The sequence below is a fragment of the Gordionus sp. m RMFG-2023 genome, chromosome 2, assembly GCF_954871325.1.
Source record: "Gordionus sp. m RMFG-2023 chromosome 2, tfGorSpeb1-WG-v2, whole genome shotgun sequence".
NCBI classification, from domain to species: domain Eukaryota; kingdom Metazoa; phylum Nematomorpha; class Gordioida; order Chordodea; family Parachordodidae; genus Gordionus; species Gordionus sp. m RMFG-2023.
This window is the reverse complement of record NC_088776.1, coordinates 28,166,649-28,181,714: the sequence shown is the minus strand read 5'-3', so window position 1 is coordinate 28,181,714 and position 15,066 is coordinate 28,166,649. Positions and strand designations below refer to the sequence as shown.

The 15,066-nt window shown below is 27.1% G+C and overlaps 1 protein-coding gene across 2 annotated transcripts in view; it reads left to right on the top strand.

Annotated features, from left to right (window-relative positions):
* Positions 1-14,752, top strand: part of LOC135923145 (uncharacterized) — a 69,270-nt gene extending 54,518 nt beyond the window's left edge. The window contains exons 16-21 of one of the 2 annotated variants that reach the window (XR_010571139.1): positions 5,971-6,931; positions 6,982-7,084; positions 7,169-7,292; positions 14,336-14,404; positions 14,446-14,547; positions 14,594-14,716. Coding sequence is in view for 1 of the 2 variants with exons in the window: in XM_065457734.1 (XP_065313806.1) it covers positions 5,971-6,931; positions 6,982-7,115; positions 7,169-7,292; positions 14,336-14,404; positions 14,446-14,547; positions 14,594-14,752 (1,549 nt within the window). In the remaining variant the exon portion in view is untranslated. Of the gene's footprint in view, positions 1-5,970; positions 6,932-6,981; positions 7,116-7,168; positions 7,293-14,335; positions 14,405-14,445; positions 14,548-14,593 lie in introns of both variants that reach the window. The other variant, XM_065457734.1, reaches the window with a different exon arrangement.
* Positions 14,753-15,066: the final 314 nt, after the last annotated feature.

Sequence of the window (15,066 nt, the reverse complement as noted above, 5' to 3'; positions counted from 1 at the left end):
TTAATATTAGACATGTTTCGCATAATATTGTATATATTTATAAAATTTTTATTTGAATATATCCTAAAAAACGAAATTAATTCTTGTCATAATTTTCTACTGGGGACTTTGGCCATTTTGATAATGATTTTTTATACCTTCATTATTAATATGCTGAAATTTATTTTGTTGCATATAACTAATCAGGCCTCTTTTTTTAGAAATTTTTTTAAAACTTGGTTCAATATAGGTCAAAATATCTCAATTTTATAACGATCAATATGATTATTGGGTCCTTCATCTCTATATTCATCTGAATATATTCTTTTTGTGCAGCCATTTCTCTGAGATGGTAATTCATATTCTATGATAATGTCTTAACGTTTAATCACTTTGAATACTTAATTTAAATAAAATCCAAATTAGACATGGTCCACGTGGTATTTCAATATTCTTTTATAACCACGATAATGGTGCAATTATTTTTTAAAAATGGGTATTGTTGATAATTTAAGTTTTCAATAAACGAAAGCCTTAAAATAAGTTTTAAATTGTGAATCTACAATAATCTTTTCCACCCATATGGCAATTTTCTTTAGATCATTTCGTTCGTAATCTTCTTAAACTTCTGCCTACGAAATCATTTCTATCCTCTATACCTGCATACATTTATAAGTATCTCCAAAAAAATGTGGAAATTCTATAGATTCTAAGGATATAGTTATAGTACCATATATACACATTTAGTAACTACTTATTTTAAGAATCCTTAATCTAGCCTGCAAAAGATTCTATATTTTTAAATTTAATGTCATGTTTTTTCTAAACAAACGTAAGTTGACACTCCCATGAGTCTTTTTATTATATTTTCTTTATATATAGTGGCTTAACCATTCCCTCAATTTCCAATGGGCGGGGTGCAAAGTTATAGTAGAAAGTTTCATCATCAACTACCTTCTTTTCATGGCCTTTGACCTAGTGATTTTCAACCATCCGGTTGAACCGCTTCTAACAAACGGGTTCCACGTTTGGGTCCTGTCTGACATTACGGCCCGATTGTCCATTCCGACTGAACGTAGTTCAATATTTAAAATATTAATTAACAACATTAAATTATTTTAAAAATAAAAAGTTGTTAATAATGATATAATTACCCTTGCTGTATTCTACTACTCTTAATTTGTAAGCTATTGATTTCTGTAGAATTTTTCATGATAATATTAGACATCTTATTCTCTTGTTTTTTATCTATAGGACAAGTGAATGGAGATTTGATTTAGATAATTATATTTTTTAAATTTAAAATATATTTTGTTTTGGAATCATAAGTTTTTTTTAAAAAAATATTTTATCAAAAATTTAATATGTTTTTCTTAATAGGTATGGCGATAGTTCTGTTTGTTATGATGTATGAGAGCAAGTTTGTTTTGTTAGCTAGCTAATTGTTTCGTCATATTATACTTTAATTTAATAAGCATCAACAAATAGAGGAGAGTAAAAAGAAATTTTTTAACAGTTATTGTGTGACAACGATCGCCTTGGTGAAATTCTTATACAGAGACGTTAACTTTTATCTGCTTAGCTTATATTAGAGGAACCGGTCGGGAGTGACAGTTCTACGGTCTGGTCCCATCTAATTTAATGGTACAATCCTTAGAAAAAAGACCGCTTCATACACTACTTAGACCACCTTTTTAAAATTCTTACTACGGATTTTTAAAGAAATTTTTTCTACTTCCTTTATTTTGATTTTTTAAATCTTTCATCAGCTTCTTGAAATTTTCTCTCATACATTCTAATATCTATGTCAATATTTGTGCTTTATGGGGCTATGATCAGTTTAGTCCCTAAGCTATATCTGCCTAACCCTAGAAAATCACCAATAAATTTATTTAAATTTTTAAAATTGGGTCCATAATATTTACATTTTTCGCAGCCCCACGAGTATACTCGCCCTTATGGCTATTACGCTTCTGGGTTTAATTAATTCATTCGCAAAATTATCTGCTAAAATGTCCTTATACTTCAATTGCTGATATTTTTTAACAAATTTCTTTTGACATTCATTTTCTAATTTTAATATTATGGAAAATGGTAAAAATTTATAATTGCGTTACATTAATCATATCGAATATTTCATTTTGTATTATTATTATACAAATAAATTCAAAATAAATGTCCTTTTTATTTTCAATTTTTTTTTACATAAAATTATTTACTATAAAATGCAATAACATTGACAAATTTGATATGTATAATAAAACATGCATAAAAAATAATAAATTAATTGATATTATATTACATTTGAAACAAAATCAAGACGGGAATAATAAAAAGACAATGGAATTGTTATCCTAGATTGCAAGTCTTTGACGAAGATAAAACCCATCTTTTGGATCCTCTATTTTGACAAATTTGTCTGCCAATTTTTGATTAGGACTTGAGCTTGAGAACCAAGAGTGGTCATGATAACAAATACGAACTGATAATGTTAAAGCTCGGAAATAATAAAAGATTTCATTTGTGGTAGAAAAAATTTTTTCCATTGGTAGAATCGTTAGCAATGAAATTTTATAGCAAGGCATATAAAAAGCTCTGTTCATAATCAATATCAATTTATTTGGGCAGGGTAAAAAAATATTCTTGATATTTTTTTTTTTTAATATAATCATGTAAAATGTGCATAATGCCATAAATGTAAATCTATTTTTAAAACTCAAAGAATTCAACTAAACATTTTTTATTCAGTTTGATATTTTATTTATATATAAATATGATTATATTTTGAATATAAATATTATTGTTAGTTTTTGTTAATAAAATAAAAATCTTTATCACTAAATTTTTAGAATTTAAAAATAAATCCTAAATATTTAATATTATCTGTAATACATTTGTAATAATGTATCTATCAAGATATACATATATATATATATATTTAGATACATTTGAAAAGTATCTTAGCAACTCTATATATTTGTAACATTAAAAAATAATATTCAAATATATTTCAACAATAACAATATAAAATTTTATCAATAAAAAATTTAAAATTATAACCTAATTTTCTATTCCAAGTCTGTTTCCAAAATTGGATTGAACTATGCCAAAAGAGGAGTATTCTTTCAACAGAGACCAAAAAGCTGCTACATCTAAGAAATAATTAAAGATTAGATTCTGTATTATCAGCAACAATAATTATATTATAGGATCTATACCACTCAATATCGAAACATTTTATGTGGAAGCATAAACGTTTCTGATTGTTATTTAATTATAAATATCACCTCATTTTTATAATAATCAGTCAAAATTGGATTGGTGTAAAAATTTATTTTCTTATCCATATTCTCTAGGGGATGTTGAAATATTATAAATCTTTCAATTTTTTTCTGCGATTAGTATTATTTAGATACTTTGATAGTGCTTTGGCTAATCGCTGCGTCAATTCTATTTTTTTCTTGAAACTTCTTTGTTCAGCAACAAACTCTAAGATAAACGCCCACAAGATTTGATTGACCTATATATGGTTGTAGTATTTCATTTTATAATTGGTCCAGTATCAAATTACTACATTATTTGTCTCATTTGCCTGTGTCTCCAAAATAGTCGGTTTGTATTAATGAAGACTGATGAGTCTAATAATGAAAATGAAATAACATAAGATAACATTCCTGGTTCAATAATAAGACAAGTATAATCAATGCCTAATATGATTCTATTCTTCGGCGTTATAATATGCAGCCTATTAATATATTTTAACAAGAAATTATTAAAATAGGCTGCTGACAAGACAAGTATCGGACAAGAGAAATTGAAGGCATTTTAATTAATATCTTTTAAAAGAGAATTGTTGAAGAGATTCTTGTTTATTTGCATTGTCGCTATAAGTTAATACGAGATTTATTAACATAAAAACTTTACCATATTTTTTTTTAATATTTATTTAAATTCTATGTATGAAGCAATATTTTCAATATGTATGATTTTATATGTGGCTAAGACTTTTGGCAGTCTGAATCCATTTAACCCCCAAGTTATCGAAACAACCCTATTGAAAAATATTAATCATTTTTAAAAAAGAAATTCAAATCAAAATTAGTGAAAATTTTTTATATGTGTAATAAGTGTGTAATATTCCACGTCAAATGTGAGCAAGAAAATCGAAATTTTCTGTCGATCCCTATCAATTTCGATAAAAATTTGCAAGCACGTTATATATGTTATAATAGTATCTGAGACAAAATTTTTAGCTCATTAGCATTTATATTACCTGTGATAATTTGATTAAAGGTAAAAATTTAAATTAATATTTCATTATGAACTTTAAATTTTTATTTTCTATTTATTTTTTATAATTTCTTAGATAATTAGCTCGGCTCAGTGGCATAGACAAGGGGGGGTTGAACCCCCCCCCCACATACCTCCGGATTTTTTTTTTAAATTTAAATTTTTTTTTTATATTGTGAATAATTTTATTTAAAAAACGGTTTTGATTTAGAATTAAAATAATATATACGATATCAAAGTGAAATATATTTTATAAGAATCTTTAATTTTAAATAGGACTGTGCCGATATTAAATATCGGATCGGATCTGTACCGATATTTAGCGTTTTCCGAAAATATCGGATCGGGCCGATACCTGTAAAAACCGATCCGATGTTTTTATTTTTCTTTTTTTAGTTATTTTAATGTATATTTATTTTTCATTATAATATTTTCTAAATAATTTTTTTAAATTTTATTTCTTTTTTAAAATAGATTTATAGTATTTTAAAAGTTTTTTTTTATAAAAATAGAAAGGAACACCCAAAGTTTTATTTATTTTAAATATTTTTAAATAACGCCAATTTTTTATACTTTAAATAAAAGAATTTTAAATATGGTATCTGAATTATGGAAATATTTTACAAAAGACAAAGATAATTTTTGCAAAATGCGTTATCTGTGGGATCATCTGAGTCTGCCTTCAGTACGGCAAGAGATATATATAGTCCATATCGTAGAAATTTATTCCCAGAAAATCTAGAGGCTCTCATATTTATTAAATAAATCTAATATATTATAATTTTATATATAAATATTACAATTTTATAATTCTAACATAAAATGGTTATATTATTAATATTTTTTTATTATAATCTTAATTGTAGAAATAAAAAAATTAAATTATTCATAATTCGATTTTTTGCATAAAAAATATTGATTTCTTAATTACACTTGGTTCAAACGGGGTGATTAAAAATCAGTAAAAATATCGGATCGGTATGGTTTTGAAGCAATATCGGATCGGATCGGTGAAAAATATGTGGATCGGCACATCCCTAATTTTAAATGATCACAGGGTTTAAAAATATATATTAAAAATTATACGAACTAAAATATTTACCATCTCAATTCTTGTGATATATCGGATGCTTTAAAAGCCATCTATGAATTAAAGTTATCAATATCTAATATATTGAATAAAAAAAATTTGACATTGTTACAACCAACAGTACAAGAATAATTATTATAATTGCAATCATTTGGTTAGGGAGGCAGGTATCATTGAGAGCTCATAGAATATCTGCTGGCCCCTTATGACTTAGTTATTAATACTAGATTCAATATTCCAAATAATTTAGTTTTTAACTTAAAACTATTTAACATTAGTAAAAGGTTAAAAAGGCCGATTTTTGTACTTATAATTCCTATCATCTTATGTAATATAATTGCTAATGAGCTAATATTTCGTTTCAGATATTTATTAGAACATACAAAGCGTACAAATTTTTGTCTAAATTGAAAGGGGTCGGCTTTAAGGTGTTTGATTTGACATAAACAGTTCGAAATAAAATATATGATCTATCATGGCTGCAATATAAATTTAACCCATCGTTTTGGACATGTTCTTGGTAATAAAATATACAAAAAATTTTCCACGAGGCCGAAGCGTCTTCAGCCCTCCCCTGTATTTAAATAATAAATACTATTTTATTAAATTAGATCATCTTATAACAATGGATCAAAAGCACGATCTCATCATAATTCTTATAACTCAAAAGATTATGATAAGGATAAGAGGTTCTCCGAATATTCACATAATATTAGCTATGATGAAAAAAATCTATTTAATGATGATTCTAGAAAAAAGGATCATTCAGTCACAAACTATTATGATCAAAAATCTCATAAAGACAAAAGAAAAGCTCACTCCTCCTTTTCATCACAAGCACATCAAAATAGAAAAATTAATGTTAAACCAGATTATAACAATGAGCAAACTTCGCTAAACTCTTCTCTCGAACTCCGAACTGTTGTAGAAATGGATAAGACAACTGGCTATTCTTTTCCTATTTTATACAACTCTAAAAGTTACAAAACTTGCCAAAAGAATTTAACAGATAATTCGTTTACCGTTTTGCCAAATTATGCATCACATTTGGTCAGCCCAATTCAATCTTCTTCATTCTTAACTACCCAACGCTCGTTGTCTTTCAATCAGTCACCATTAAAAAACGATATTAATTGCATTAACACTCTCTTTCCTCGACTTGATGTTGCGATGCCTTTATCTAATATAATAAGCAATATTAATTCTCTCAGCACTTTACATAATCCTTATGCTTCACAACACCTTATGCAACAAGCCAATTACTTAAGCACTACTTTATCAATTCCCATTAGCACCCATTTATTACATCAAAATCATAATTCTCAAAATTCTTTATACATCAATAATGTTTTACAACAGGCGCCACAACATTATAATTCATCCTCATCACAGCAACTCATAAATTCTATTCTATATTGGCAATCCCCCACCCCTCCCCCCTCCATAAACAATAATCTCCAAAATGGCATCTCTTCTTTCAACCAAACAAATTTGTCTGACACTTCTAATTACAGAAATTTTTTGAATTCCATTGGTACACCTTCGTTTGATAGCCTTAATCTCATTTCCAAAGTGAGTATTAACAAAATTAAAAATTTTATTATAATTTTATTATGATTAAGGTAAGCGATACTAGTACAAATAATCTGATCTTAGATTCAAAAATACTACCAAATAAAGGAAAATTACCAGAAAATTGGAAAATAGCATTCGATAACATCTCCGGCAAGCCTTATTATTATCATAAAATTACAAAGTTTGTATTTAAAATAATTAATAAATTTTTTAATTTTATAATATTAATGATAGACAAGTCCAATGGGATTTTCCAATCGATAATAAAATATCCGAAACATCATCATCTTCTACTTCCCCCAATTCCAACAATTCTGAAAATCTTGAGGTCAAATCTAATAAGGAACACAATAAACAAGTTATTTCATTTTCTAAAAATTACTGTTTTACTGAAATTTTTTAAGTTCAAAATGCATTAAAAAAAATTAGCTCGAAAAAATAATTTATAATATTTTATAATCTACCACCCAAAACCGAATTTGTTTTTTATAACGAAATTTTTCTCACAACTAACACCATATTAAAAAATGTTGGTTAAACTATTTTTAAATTTATTAAATATTATCTATAAATTATTTAAATTATTTAAATTAAATAAAAATGAGTTCTTACCACCCTGTTAACCGCGCTAACCGAGTCACAATTCTATTTTTTTTGTTTAATATTTTAACTCTAAAATTATTTTGAAGTTTTTATTAAACATCTAATTTCAAAAGTTTATTAGGATAATGAATGACTTTCGTAAAATTATTAAAAATTTATGCATCAAAATGTTGTTATAAAATATTAAATAATTTATATAACCGGTATATAAACCCGAGGTTGAGGATAGGTTTCGGGTAAAAATAGACTATTACTCAACTATTATTCACTAAAAAATTAAGCGTGTTGAAAATAATTTGCACCAAAATATAAATTTTTTCACCACATAAAATATATAGAAATTTAAAAGAATGACCCAATTTCTAATATACAAGGCTCTATTTTTTTAAAAAAAATTTCCACTCGGCCCGGCCCGAATTTTTTAAAATATAATATATTTAATTTTTATAGGGCGGGCTTGCAGGTCTCTTCAAATTATATTTAAAAAATGAATATTTAGATTAATAAATACACATAAATAACTAAAGAAATATTGCATAATGTATAAATCGGCAAGGCAAAGGTATTTTTTTTTATAAAAAAAAATATAAATTCTTTTTTATGATTGAGCTAATTTTTTAATGATTTCATCAGTATTTGGTGTTAAATCTCTATGTTTATTAAACTTTTCAAATAATTTATTTTCTGAGGTATCACTTCCTTTATAAGTTTTACTTTTTAAAAAAAACGTCATTTGGCAAACTTAAAGTTTATTAAATCGAGGTGTAAATAACACTAAAAAGAGGTTAATACTTCTACTAATCTAACAATAATATTTGAACAATGGATTTGTCTTGGTGCGAGTAGAGGTATGTGATTCTCAAATTCATAAAGCTCTCCTTTAAACTCAAGAATCATTTTAATTCTTCATCAACATATGATTATTTGTGCTACGATTTTTATGATGTTAACTAAACCAATATTATTCTTTTGATAATTGCACATTTATTTATTCATACATTATAATGGAAAGAAAATAACGAGAAGGCGTTTTTTCAAAAAAAAGTTTTTTTCAACTATTTCACTAAGAGCACATAATAGTTTCCTCTAATCCATAAAATCAATTATTACTTAATGATGGAAGTTTTTTAAAATATTTTAATAATCTGCTTACCCCCCCCCCCATCCGCTCTCTAATACGCTATTATTCTAAAAAATAGTAAAGAGCAAGCTAAAAGGCAAAAATAGGCGAATTTTTTTTTAATTATCGAAGAATTTCATATATAATTCATTATATCTATATTATATAAAAACTGAAATACAATGCATAAAAAATGACCTAAATTTTTTGAATGCACTTCATAACTTTATAAAAATAATTATAATTTAATGCATAAATTGGAATAGACAATAGTCGCCTGATTCTTTTTAATAATAGTTACCGCACGCTATATTGTTAGGTTATATTTTGCAGCCCTGCGACTTGTCAGCCACTGAGAAGAATTCTAACTGAGTGGAGGCCTGTTAAAGTTTTCATGATTAAACTGGAAATATTTTATCATAAGACTTCACAATCCATCATAATGACATTCATAAGTTTTCAGCGATAATACACGGAATTATGTTAATACAATTTTGAAACTCTTTCAATTCACATAGGCATTTATTACACTTTAATTCCCTCATAATTGTTATATACAATGTATGTGTGATTTCGATTGGTTAATTTTCGTTTATTCACCAGATTAGGTGCCCCAAAATTTTCCAAGGGGTATCAGTATATACACATGCTCATTAAATTTATTAAGAAAAATAAGGATGAATGTGGATGGCTGGGGTTTTACCAACCAGAAGCACCCAGACGATTTGGGAGCGATTTTGCCCCTTCGAGCCCCGCACATTTTTCTCTATTTTGATGTTGTAGTCTTGGTATGTTCGTTGGGGAAGATGTTAAATTTCATTTTCTGGACGGGAGGTAACTCGTAATAGTCTGAACCTGCCCAAGAAACTTCTTCATCTCCGCTCTTGACGAGATCGAACTTGCCATGGCTCTCGATCTTATGGAAAGCATCGGGGTGGCTGGTGAAAACTTCATTCACTTAATTCTCGGATAAACTTCCGCAGCTCGTTAGCCAGAGGTCAGGTGTTTGGGATACCGAATAAACCCGTGGAGATTGGGAGATTATCGATTATCTCTCCGATCGGTTTCCGCGATCCTTGCTCTATTGCCAGGGCCACCCCTATCATTCGAGTCCTCTCTACGCAAAGTCGCAGTAGGTCTTGCATATCATGAGAAAGCACCAATCCGATAGTTTTGGTTCGAATCCCAGCAAAAGCAAAGATCATATTTTTTTTCTTAATCCAATTTGGTGGTTCTGTCCTTGGGGGGGGGGGGGGGGGGGGTTGATAAATAGGAGGCCGGACTCGACCACGTGATTCCTTTATAATATATGTTAAATAATAAGAGTCTTATTATATGTTAATAAATTTTTATAGATATTTAGCAAATTAGGTTGGTATTTAGAAAACCGCTATACGTTGACTTGGAAGTATCTATATGAAAAATTTTTTTTACATCCATAACCAGGTCTGATCAGAAAACCAAGTTCCATGCAATTTTCATAAAATTTTGCTATTAATTTCTATTGTAATAGTCTTTTTAATTTTATATTCCATTTATTTCTATAGTAATTAGATAAATTTATATTTGTGATAATCATAATTGGTGAAAAGAATGATAAGCTCAGGTTGGAAAATCCTATGAGGTTGGAAACTAGGGATTTCAGGATTTCTATCTGCTGTATTTGTCAAGGGAAAGTTTGAGAAAAATTTTTTAAAATTATATTGACTCGGGCTGGGCTTGGAAAATATTTTTATAAATTATATTGGGCTGAGCTAGTGGAAATTTTTCAAAATTATTATCAGCTTGGATGCTTGGGAATTTTTTTAATTTTTTTTTGCAGACCTAAGCTCGGCCTGATCAAAAAATCAAGGCCCATAAAATCTGATTTTAATTGTATTTTTAAATTCATTGTGATTTTTTAAATACTTTATTCCAGTTCTCAACTACCAAAATTATTATGATCTTTGGTTGGGTTTGGAAAAATTTTTTCAAAATTATTATGGCCTTAGACCTTGCTTGGGAATTTTTTTAGTATAAAATATTAGGCATAGTTGGTCAGTAATATTTTAACAAATAATATTGATATGGGTATCAAGTAAAAGCTTTAAATATATTTTGTCTCAAAACATAGCTTTTAAACTTAGTTTTAATGCTGAAGGTGGAAGGGGTGGTTATAAAGAATAAAAAGTGGATATTATTTTCAAATAACAGGTAACAACTATCATAAGAGTAAGGAGAAAATTCTCATCCACCTTCATTTTTGATGGGCTCAGCAATGCTGACTAACGGGAGCCCTGGTACTCTTAGTTATATATTTTTCAATTTGCCCATCAAGAAAGACGGATCATCATACTTTTTTCTTATATTCGATGATAGATGATTTAGAAATTAAGAATATCTATTGAGGTGTTATTCACATATTTACCTCTTTTTCTCTTAAATTTTAATATTTTTATGAAATATATTAATAAAGTATATTTAGTACCATATACAAACTAACTAATTACCCCCCAACCCCGTCATTCTTGACTGGGTATTAGCTATGAAAATAGTTGATTACAATTGAAGCAATATCGTTAATTCTCATAAAGTTCCTTTTATTCCCAACATTCTTATGAGAAGTTACCGCAATGAAAATTTCCTGGTATTTTCTAACCCTAGTGGTAATTCCACTCTTCAGAAGGTTGTTTCAAAATTCACTTGCAACAGAAAGATTTCAATAGACTTCCAGAATTGGAATCAATATTTAGCGATTTAATTTGATTTGAATTATAATACAATATCTATAAATAATCTCGTATTGAGAAAGAAGGGGCTGAAATTTTAAAAAAATGGAAATACCTGGCATTAAATTCTATATTAAATCTGGCATTACATAAATTATAAAGGATGTAGCGCTTTGTGTTTAATAGAAAATATTATTAATACTTTTGAATTATCTTTTTTCGAGTCATGTGATAATTTGTTAAGATCACGTTTTTTCCTGCCCGCATTTATAAAAGCTAAACACAAATTCCACGAATAAAAGTAGTTTTAATGCTAACATCATAAATATTTGTGAAATAAGAGGTAAATTTTTGTAAAGGAGACGCTACGAAATATTAAAAAGTATATACAATGATTTCAAACAGCACGGTTTGACATGTAATAGGAACTAGGGATATAACATAGGGGAAATTTCCCAGGAAACTTCGATTTCCTCCATAGTTTCTCCAATTTTCATTTTATGTTTTTTTTGATCAAATAATCAGGATTTTGATTATTTTAAGCAAATATTTTTTCCTCTTGGTTCATATATCATAATTGTGTTTTGTTTTTGTATGTACACTCATTTTCGATAATATAATAATAGTTCAACTCTAGTAATGTTCCCCGGGAGGAAATTTTTTTATTGACTGAAATATGAAATATATTAAAATGTTTAATAAATAACTGAAATAAAGATAATGAGTAGGATTAAAGGTTGAGATATAGGATAGGATAGGCCATTCCTCTTCTAATTTTAATTCAACTAATAATATAAATTTTGGAAAAGGTTCATAAAGATAAAAATAAAATTATTTCTTTAAAATTGCTTACACCCAACTCTTTGATCATTGTAGTTTTGATAATTAATAATATTTTGCGGTAATAGATAAGAGACTTAATCTGTTTGATAATGAATTTTTTTTAAATGATATTGAACCGCTTAGCTATACAATTTTATAAAGTCATGTACACAAATAGAGATAGTGGAAGTGAACAAAGCAACTTTATCTGGCATTCCTGAAGCATTTATTTATATCAAGGATATCACAGAAAATAGAGATCGAACAATTTATAAAATAAAAACGGAAAATTGTTGCTAGGACATACATTACCCTACTCATATACTTGACCCAAAATATTACGGAATTAATAAAACAATGAAATTTATAAAGGTTAGATGTCATAAACCGATTTTTTGGATACCTAGATTTAGATGTTGTGAGATAAATAACAAATTGCTAAATTTTAGAGATCTGGAATCGTTTTCATCTTCAAACGAAGATATCAAATTATATGATTGAAATTATATCACATCTTTTTAAATAATATATTAATAGTTTTTATAATTTTTAAAGGAAATTTCCCGTTTTTTTCGCGGGAAATTTCAATTATCAGGGATGTGAACCCTTCGAGGGTCCGGGTTCTGGTACAGGAATAAAATTTGAAAAGACTCGGGTCCGGGTTCAGGGAACATAAAAATAATGACTCAAAATAAGATTTTTTTTCATTCATTTATTATTATACTTCAATATATACATAATTTACAAATGAAAAATTTAAAAATGAAATAATTTATATTTTAAATGTATTATTCAATCGCACAATCATAATATCTTCTAAAATATCAATCATCCTTGAGATTTCCACGTAAATTAGACAATATATATTTCACAGATGAAAATTCACGTATACCCTTACCTAAAATAGATAGTTATCTTTATAAAATTTTTGTACTTGTAATGCCGGTACAGCCATTAAGATTCTAGATAAGATATATAATTCTGGATATATTGAAGAATTTTTTTCCCAGAATTTTAAAATATTTATATCCTTAATTATTCTCATAACTTCTGTGAACTTTACTATTAAAGTTGCAATAGGCATTTTTTGATCCTGCTTTCTGATGATAATTTGATTTTTATTTCTCTATCTAAAAGTAAAATTTAAAGATCATCAATAGTATTATTATCACTACTACTAGTAGGTATTGTCGTAACCAATATATTGTAAATAATGGAGTTTTGAGTATGCCATAAATCCTTAAGATGGTCTTTAGCCATTTGTTTTTGCTCAATATTCAATAAAACTTGATATCGAGGGTCTAAATATATAGAATAGTATACAACACTATTTTGCAAATATTGTTGCTCTCAAATTTTTATGTTTTCTAATATTTCGTATAAAAAGAACTTAAATTTTTCTAAAATCTTAATATTGTTATTTTAAGGAACTAATAACTAGTAAGTTCCTTTATTTGGCAATAATTATCTTCCAAAATGACTTCACATGCCTATAATAAAATCATTACAGAAATCTGTTAAACTTAATAATCGTTCTAGCATCATACAAATTGAGGATGAACGTGTTGTGCATTATCACATAAATTAAAATATTACAGATTCACTTTAAAAATAATCAACGTATTTCTATAACATAGCACATTAAAAAATTTACATAATAAAATATTAATACCTACACTAATGATATCAATCTCTAAATTAAATGGAAATCCAGGAAGAAAATTGAAAGAAAAACGCGAAGATAAAATAAATAATTCCACAAAAAAGTTAATAAAATTTTAAAAAATTTATATTATTTTTAAAAAAATATTGTTATTTTTAAAAATTTTTATGACACCTAGAACCCTTGGACTTTCCACTTTAGCCAAAATGCAAGGGTTCAGAAGGGTCCGGGTTCGAGTTGACATCCCTGGTTCTGGCAAATTTAGATCTCTAATAAGAACTCAACCAAGCTTTTGAAATACATTTTTATATTATAAATGAATCCAATATGTATATTATATATAGCATTTTGAATAAAGTTTCACCAATTTATTTAATTTTTATGAAAAATAAATTCGGTTTGGGTAGTATTTATATTGTTTTATTTGGCAGTTATCTAACTAATTCTATTTATTTATATAAACACTATGGTATTAATGCACTCAGAAAAACAATGATCATAATATTAGCCGGGATACAACAGTTCATAGAATTAAGGAAAAGTTCCGAAATGAAGTATGAATATATATAAAATTTAAATCACTTATTTTTGACAGGTCTCTACTTTCGTGGTTCAGTATTTAACTCCCTATCTTAAAAAATGTTGCAAAATTGGCCGCATCAATAGTACAGACGATTTTAAATATTTAGCTAGAAAAGTATTTAAGATTAAATTTCTATTTAAAATATTGTTATTTGTTTTAGCTAACACATACTATCATTGGCAAAGAGATGGAAAGAAATATCTCGAATCCCCAAAATATAAGATTTTCTAACTCAGTTAAATCTAAAACAGAAGTCTTTATCGAAAAATATATGATAAAATTGGGTCCTGTATATATGAGGAACCCAAAAATATTATAATATGCTAAAATAATTGTAATATATTAGTTTATATTTATTTTTCATTGTTTACATATCATTCTTTATAATTATAATAATATATATTTTATAAATAATTATACAAAGAATAAATAAATAAATTTGCATAATTTTGTACAATCTCCGAAGATGGAGAGAGGATCATGTGGTTAACTATTTAAAAAAAGATATAAATCAAGAGCCACTTTCTTGACAAAAACAAAACACCTAATACTAGAGGCACGCACGGGCTGTCCGAAGCCTGAGCCTCGGGTTGGATTCGGACATTGAAAAAATTTTCTCGGCCTCAGATCGAG